Genomic DNA, 8,856 nt, shown 5'->3' with positions numbered 1-8,856 from the left:
TTTTTATTATTTATAGTTTTCCATAATTATCAAGTAATATAAAATTATGCAAGTGTGTACCATAATACCAGGGATACATTACCGTTATATTTTTAAGACAAAGTAACATGCAAGTAATAATTTTTAATTTATCCCTATCTCTTCTCTTCTAATTTGATTTTTTTTTTAATGTACAGAATCAATCCCCAAATACACAAATCACCATCCCAATTTCACTAATGTAGATTCAATTCTTCCTGAAATATATTAACCAAAATAAAAAGAATGATAAAGGCAACTGTTTATAATATTTTTAATTATTAAAGATATTAATTAGTTTTAATATTTTTAAGTAAAATTTATCAATTCTTATTTTAAAGTACATTATTTATAATAATAATAAAATTACTCATTAAAAATTTTTAATTTCATTTCTTTTAAATTAAAATATCATGTTTCATTCATAAAACTGTATAAAAACAATTTTAATACTGAATAGAGTATAATGGAAAAATTACATTTTTTCCATGAGGACATTTTTCACAATGAAATTGATCACAAGACCACAACTTAAATAACTGAGATACATCGAATTTATCCACTAAAGCTGTTTCTGATTGTGAAAACTGCCTAAGAGTTTCACTCTGAAAAAAATAAAAAAAGAAATCATTTAATATTGTCACATGCTCCCAGCTCAATCAGGATATTGCGAGATTAACAATTGAAAATGTTTATATAATTACAATTTATTAGATAAAAAGAATGTAAGTAAAAAAAGCAATCAATAATAATGACAATAGTAATAATAATAACTTACAATAATAATCATAATAATAACAATAAATAAACAAACAATGATTGTAGTAATCACAACCACAACAACAATAATAATAAAAGACAGTGATTACATACAAAACAGAATTTAAAATAATCATCAGGATTTACAGTAGATAAATAATGAAAATCAGAATTCAGTCCGATAGACGAAAGACATTAGCATGACCGCTAGTCTTAACACCTTTATCCACCAGTCTTGTATTAAGAAAAATAGTACAATAGGTAAGACATATAAAGTGTTTTTACTGCAAATACCTTTGCTGTTCACAAATAAAACTACCCTAACAGTTTATAAATGAAATTTAGTACATTACCTATTTCACTTATAATCTTACAGTAACTCATCAAACCATTTATTGTTTTCATGTACTGCAATTACTTGTTATGTCATCTTAATCGTGCTGAATTCACATAATAATTCCTCTATCATAACACTCTCAACTCACAGACTGACATCGTAACGTCTCACTTAGACTGATTTGCAGAACTCATGTCCCACAGACTCTCATCTCGCAGACTGACAACATAACGTCTCGCTTAGACTGATTTTGCAGAACTCATGTCATTGAACTGATTTCAACTGGTCTTCCCCAGAGTATTTATACTCCTATCTTCTTTACGTACCGGACTGCATCCAACTCAAAGTGTGAGAATGATTGTCCGCCCTCACACGTTCCCATAAAATTCCTACCCTGTTCTGGTAACTCTTCTCACAGAACTAACATTTATTTAGGTGTGTCAGTAGGTAGTATTACAAAAGACTATTGTTAAACAGATCTGTTATCTTTACTAAAAGGGTCTCTATTAGCCGCTTTCTGGATTGCTCCCAATATTATATTTTCTACTTTACTTTATTCTTAATTGGTAGGAATCCGTTACTCAGGTCTGCTATACAGATCTTGTTACAATATTAATTATATTAAATAATCACAAAAAATAAAATACTTTTTGAAAAATTATTTTTTTTCTAAACATACTATTCAAGATTAACTTCACATTAGCTAGCTAGAAATAAAATACAATTAATTCTGTCACAAAGTTTCCTTGCAGTTCCAAAAAATTCTAACTAACTATAGTTTTTCAGTTTGATATTTCATGCTTGATTATTTTTATTCAAATCTAGAAAGGATAGCACCTCTCTGAAATTTCAACTCCAAATTATTGCTCATAACATTATTACCATGAATATGATACAATCATTGATAGATGATTGACATGATCGATTTCTCATCAATTGCTGCTTTAACAGCACTGAACAAAATTGATGGCAGATGAATGTGTAACAAGGTTAAAGATTGCCAATTGCTACTGTGACTGTACCATGTTCCTATGTCAATGGTTATTTTCAACAGCACACGGGAAGCCAGTTTTAGAGTAGCAATCTTATACTGAAATGTACTTCTGTACCAATGTTTTTTTTTTCAGATTTATGATGTAATCTTTTTTCTCACATTAGTGGTAGTGTTGTTAACGGCACTAAGAAGAAAGAACTACAACATAGTTTTGAAAAGATCTTCTGAAACTGTGTTACAAACATTTAGAAAGTGGTAGGTAGTAGTTTTTAAAATTTTATACTAAAATATCATCTATAAATTGTTGATTTTTATAATCTTTAATTCTCACTCAAAGTGTTACTATTTACCACCAGTTACTTAATCAGGAATGGTTAATTTGATGTGATGTAAACAAGAGACTCACCTTTACTATAGCATAATAAAATTTAAACAGCAAAGCATAAAAAATTACTATTGTAAAGCAAATGATTCTGGACGTTACATTTTTAAAAGTTAAAAATGAAGTAAAAATGATGCAAGTTACTTATTGGATTAAATTTAACAAAAGGCATACTATGTCTTTAAAATTAACTCTCTTAAAATTAACTCTTGATTGGAAGACAAATATTATCACAGTAAAAAATTAAGCCAAAAGATAAAATTTATTTTTATAAACACAGATAATTTTCATTGACAAATTGGAATTAGTTTTCACTTCTTTTTTTTTAAACTAAAAGTATATAGAAAATAAACAAGAATCATAAAAGGAAAATAATAGCATAAAGTCTAACAAAAAATAATCAAAAACAAAGATGGATGAAAGACTTAGTTATCTACGAGAGCTTAATACAAGGGCTGTTTTTTTTTTCAACCTCCGATGGGCTATATAAAAAAAAGACATATTCACATAACAAAATGATTTTATTACTAAAACTCAGAGTAGCATCTAACTTATTTTTTTTACATAATCTCCAAAACGATTGAGGCACTTGTCGTATTGTGACACCAGCTTTCTGATGCCCTCTTCAAAAATGTTTGCCACCAGTGAGACAAGGTACATCTTGACTTCCTCCTGAAGTTCTTTGTTGATGGTGAAGTATTGTCCATCCAACCATGCCTTCAATTCTTGAAATAGAAGAAAATCACTACGTGCCAGGTCTGGACTATACAGTGGATAGTCGAAGACTTCCCACTTGAATTGTTTGAGAAAGTCTTGCGTCACATTGGCATAGTGCAGTCGTGCATTGTTGTGGATCAAAACCACACCGGATAAGAGCAAGCCTCTTCATTTATTCACTCTGCAGTGGCAACATAGATTCACAATAAAGTTCCTTTGTTATTGTTGTCCTCTGCTCCATAAAGTCCTAAAAAACTGTAACCATTGTTTTCCTGTTGTTCAGTATCTGTTTGAACTTTATCGGCTTGTTTGCAGAAATGTACATCCACTATTAAGACTGTTCTTTGGTTACTGGATTATTATACTGGATCCAAGTCTCATTGCGATTAACAATAGACTAAAAAATCTTCCCCTTCATTTACATAATGCATGAAAAACATTGAGGCTAACACCATTCACTGTGTTTTGTGATTGTCACTCAATATTTTTGGGACCCAATGTGCACACAGTTTCCAGTATCCTAGGTCTTTAGTCACAATTGTACACAGAGAAGATCTTGAAATTTCTGGGATTTCTGCCAAAAGGTCACTTATTGTAAACCTCCATTTGTCGCGGACAAAATCATCAACACGCTTAACCAGGTGTATAGTAGCGACAGACTTGCATCCTCCATCATGGACACCCGTTCACCCTTCTTTGAATTTCCTACACCATTCCCATACACTACCATCACTCATTAATACACGTATGATGAACATCCTTCATCATACACTAGGCTCATTCTGCGATAGATTTTAACAGATTTACATCCTTCTGCTTGCAGAGAACATATCGCACTTTGCAACTCACACTTAGCGGTAGCATCATGGTAGTGGCCATGTTCAATTGCCTGTAGTTCGGCTCAGATTGAGGCAATGGAGCCAGCAATGGCAGAAGTTGGGGGGGGAGCACTATCACATGATGCACGGACCTGGCTCCCGCTTATATCTTGTTTACTTGATGCACGATCGAAGGTTGAAAAAAAAACAGCCCTTGTATAACTGACTTATTAAGAATTGAGGGAGAAAAGGTTTAGTTAATTAGATATTTAAAATGGATGAATGAGGTAGGAATGGTATTTGAATATAAAAATATGATGAGAATGTTAAGAAAAAATGTATGAAATAGCTAAGGAAGGAATTAATAAAAGGCTTTAGGGAATGGTATCATGTGATGTAGGAGAGATGTATGAATATAGAGATAGAAGTGGAAACTTCATATAAAATTTTGATCCATCAACTGATAAACACAATTACTGAAGAATATAATCTTGCACAAACGACTCCTACATCTTAATACTCCTAAAAAATAAGTGACCTATAAATGTGTATTAATTATTGTAACCCCTGTCGAAACACTTAAATTCCAACAAATTAAGACTTATATGCAATCAAGTGTTTATTTCTGAAGTTTGTTTTTCCACCTGTAATTTCCATAAACAGTCATTGTAATTTACAATATTTTTTTTTTTACTTTCCTATTTATGAAGTCATATAGGTAGTAAAACAACTAAAGATTAACTACAAACTGGTTAATATGACCTCAGATGAGTGAAAATGAAGGTGTACTTTCAACTGTTTCAATCAATTATATTTATAATTTTCCTTTTTCAATTCTATACCATTAACAGATTCTCTGCCCAAACCATGCTTTATTTTTCTAGGTACTTGAAATATAAATGTAAATGAGGATTTTTTTCTTTCTTATTATCGCATTTAATAACTGGATTAGAAATTTCTGCTTTATCATTTTCCACCAAGTTTTGCATTTATCAAAACATATTTGTTACATCTGTAAAATTTGTATATAATGCTCAAAATTAATTACCTATTTTACAGTGTATTTAAAATTTATATGTGATACTTAACTTAAGAATTTACAGAAATAATACATTTAGGAAAATTTAATAAATTAACCACAAGCTAATACTCACTCTAATGTATTTAACTGCATTAAGACAACGACTCTGAGCAATACTACAATTTATTCCATGTTTTTCAATTAATTTTAATGTTTGTTTAAGATCCTCAAGACCATAAAAATTAATGTTAACTGCTACATCTGTTAGCAGTCCAATATCTTCACTGTTTTCTCCTAAAAACACAAATCAAACAATTAATATAAAAATTAATTAAAATAAATAATACTAGCAAGAAAGGTAGGGGAAGAAAATATTCAAAATTGAAATTGTAGAGTGGAAAACTTAATTGAATCAGTAAAGAATACTTGTTTAAAAACTATTTTCATTTTTTTTTTAATGGCCAACAGTTTTACATTTACAAGAAGTATTTACACATTTATAACATGATCTGAGAAACTCCTTTCTCACAGAATATAAATTTCAGCTGATTCCTCACTTCTATCATCAATTATAAGCAAATAAATATAGAAGTGTATAGAAAACACAATATATAAATCAAAACAAAGTTATCTAAATCAAAACATGAGTTATTTGAAATATAATAAAAGGATTAAAACATTAACATACATTACATTAACATTAACATACAGTGATAGGGAAATTAATATTATAATATTTGCAGATGGCATAATTATTTGTGGCAAGTACAAATACCTGTCAGTAAAGAAAACTAAGTTGAACAGAAATATCAAAAGATTAATTATAACAAATCTTATTTTCTAGCTCTTTAAATCACTTAAAACCTTGGCATGAATAATTATTATGAGGGTTGGTAGATAGAATGATTCTGGATTAAAAATAATGCATGTTCTATAAAATCAAATAAAAGCAAGCTCACAGATAAAAATAACAAGTGTAGTAGGTAAAGCTTTCAGATCTATTTAAGTTAGGAAGGGTAAGAGAGGTCAATCAATAAAAACTATATGGGAGAACAGAATTAGAATATATTGAGCAAATATTGAAAATATAGTGCATTTAAAAAGATTAATTCTGAATAGAAAAAAATGAATCGGACCAGTTAATGAATTGACAATAAAAAATAATTCTTTATTAGAATTTATTCTCAAGTTTACTGAATTTATTTAATTTACAAAACAATACAATAAATTTAAACCATTAAAATGAAAATAAAGTAAATGAAACTTACTACAAAAAAAATAACTAAATCAAAAGTAAGAAATTAAATAATACTCTAATTATGGATAATATATTAAATTTGAATTTTTTTTACATACTATTTTTACCATTGTTTAAATAATATTCTTCTAATAAATTATAAAATTTTGGATACCCCAAAGGAGTATCCAAAATATATACGTCCATTATACTACCTTCATTATATATTTTAATGGGCATTTTCAGAGCTCATTATCATATTACAGTCTAGTTTAATAAACAGCAATATTAAGTCAACAAAGATTCTGTAGTCAGTCAATTAGATTCTTAAAAATATCACATAAACTATGTTGAGATTTACAGAATACAAAGTATGAATGAGTTCAGCATATTTTAAATCTCAATCAAGTTTATATTGCTATTTTAAACAATTTGATGAATATACATATTTCTAGTAATGTACGACCTATATTTATTAAACAGAAATAAAAATAAAGAGACGAATTCTGAAAATTTATTTTTCTAAAATTAAAAAAATGAACTTCTGATTTGTACATAATTTTCTAATTAAATTGTGTTTTTTAAAATGGGATAAATTTTAAAAATATATTACCTTTAATTAAACTTATTCTGAATCCATTCATAATAATTCTTTTATCATCAATAAATTTTTGGTTTGAATCTTCAGTGATACTACACTCTAAACTCGTTAAGATATTCCAAAGATCAGTCCCAAGATAGCTAACAAAAGCAAAATGTAAATAATTTTACAAAATTATTAAATATTTACTAAAAGTTATTATACAATAAATTTTTTAATATAGAACAGAAAAGAGTATCAGAAAAAAATAAAACTTCAATATTTAAAGCAAAGCAGAATTAGATGATTCTGATTGTGTCTGTTCATTAAATAAAATTTATTGCATAAAATATTTATACAACTTCCCCAATTTAAATGTTCATCAATCATAAACCAAGAAAGTTAATTATATCACTGAATTTAATTTTATTAATAAGTAGACCATTAGCTTCATTTGCTATCCACCTTGAATTTATATGAAAAGTTTACTAGTTTTTTCTTATCAATGAATTTAATTGGCAGAAGAAGAGAAAACATAGAATTATGCAAGCTGTGTAATAGATCCTTAATTGTGAAACTGGTAAATAAAAGGAATAAGAGATGACAAGACATATATCATGAACAGCAGATGACTCCAAGATTAAGAAGGCACTACACTTGAAGGTGATAAGAGAGAGAGGGTGAGATAGTAACCTGTGGAGTCCCGGGAGGTTAGAGGCAAGACAACCACTGAGGATGCGCAATGCACAATACTGGTCCGTCCTCACTGGCAAGGGAAAATAAGGTAGGCCAAGAAGAAGATGGATTGATGGAGTGAGAAATGTGTGATGGACTGGAAGTTGACAACTGGAAGGAGGCTGCCAGGGAGAGAGAGCAACAGAGAGAAATTTTTGTGCCAGTTGGAGGGAAATTGATGTCTGCGAAGACCGTTAATTATAGTAATAATAAATTACTTAAAAGCATGCAATTTATTGAAGAACTGCTATGCCGAAATCTAAATTCTAACCATTCCACCACTTTCCCCTGTAAAATTACTGATACATTGTCAGCACAGCAGTTTTGGATCCTAAACACACCAATTAAATAAATTATAACAGTATTAGGTCCAAAAGTGAAGTGCGAGAAGAACTCCAATAGAGAACCTTTCTCCAACTCTGTCAATTTCTATTATTAAATCCATAAATATCACAAATTATTTTAGTTCTGCTTTTATCAAACGATTATTATGAACCTCTTACAAATGCACATGTAAATTTTTCTTAATATTTAATCATACTGTACACATTCAAATACCTTAAGTTCAAAAATGCCCAGTTATCTTACAACATTTATTTAATTTTCCAGTAACATTATTAATGAATTAAGCAACAGCTGTAGCTTAATGTATAGCAGAAATTTAATTAAATCTGTACTGAAAAAAATCAATATTATATTTTCAACATTATTTAATATACATGTATATATGATGTACTAACTATAAAGTAAATATATGCAGTTGTAAAATCAGTTGGAAAATTAAATAATTTTGAAGATCTTTACAACAAATTCAGTTTCCCTAGCTTCATTATATCATTTGTAGCCATATTAAGTATTATATGATAATCTCATTTTCCTTTTTAATAAATGTTAGCATCTACTGCATATCTTACCAACAGTTTTAAATCACATCCTAATTTTAAGATATAACTTAACATTTAGTTTCATGTGTTCATAATTTTAGCAACTTAGTCATCTATCATTTGCATCATTTTGTTTAAAACAAATACTTTAGTTCCAGTATTTTGGAATGGTTATTACCATACCATTATGAAACTCACATTCATGAGATGTACTTTTATTTTGAAGTTCAAACATTTTTTTTATTCATAACAATTATTATAGTTATCTACTTAAACCATTAAGGAGACGTGAAATAATTGAAGATTCATTATAATCAATGATTTCTAACAATTCAAAATCATCTTTACTGCACATATTATATGCCAACTTATTT

General features: G+C 28.6%; 1 protein-coding gene across 4 annotated transcripts in view; it reads right to left on the bottom strand.

Moving 5' to 3' along the window:
* Positions 1–77: 77 nt before the first annotated feature.
* Positions 78–8,856, bottom strand: part of LOC142325244 (PMS1 protein homolog 1-like) — a 42,549-nt gene continuing 33,770 nt past the window's right edge. For 2 of the 4 annotated variants that reach the window (XM_075366737.1, XM_075366741.1), the window contains 3 exons: positions 6,897–7,024; positions 5,180–5,340; positions 78–623 (listed from right to left, as the gene is read on the bottom strand). In XM_075366737.1, the coding sequence (XP_075222852.1) occupies positions 465–623; positions 5,180–5,340; positions 6,897–7,024 (448 nt within the window). In that variant the 3' untranslated portion in view covers positions 78–464. The remainder of the gene's footprint in view (positions 624–5,179; positions 5,341–6,896; positions 7,025–8,856) is intronic. The other 2 variants (XM_075366739.1, XM_075366740.1) reach the window with 2 other exon arrangements.

The sequence above is a fragment of the Lycorma delicatula genome, chromosome 5, assembly GCF_047948215.1.
Source record: "Lycorma delicatula isolate Av1 chromosome 5, ASM4794821v1, whole genome shotgun sequence".
Taxonomy (NCBI): Eukaryota; Metazoa; Arthropoda; class Insecta; order Hemiptera; family Fulgoridae; genus Lycorma; species Lycorma delicatula.
The sequence above is the reverse complement of the archived record's forward strand: the minus strand, read 5'-3'. Positions and strand labels throughout refer to the sequence as shown.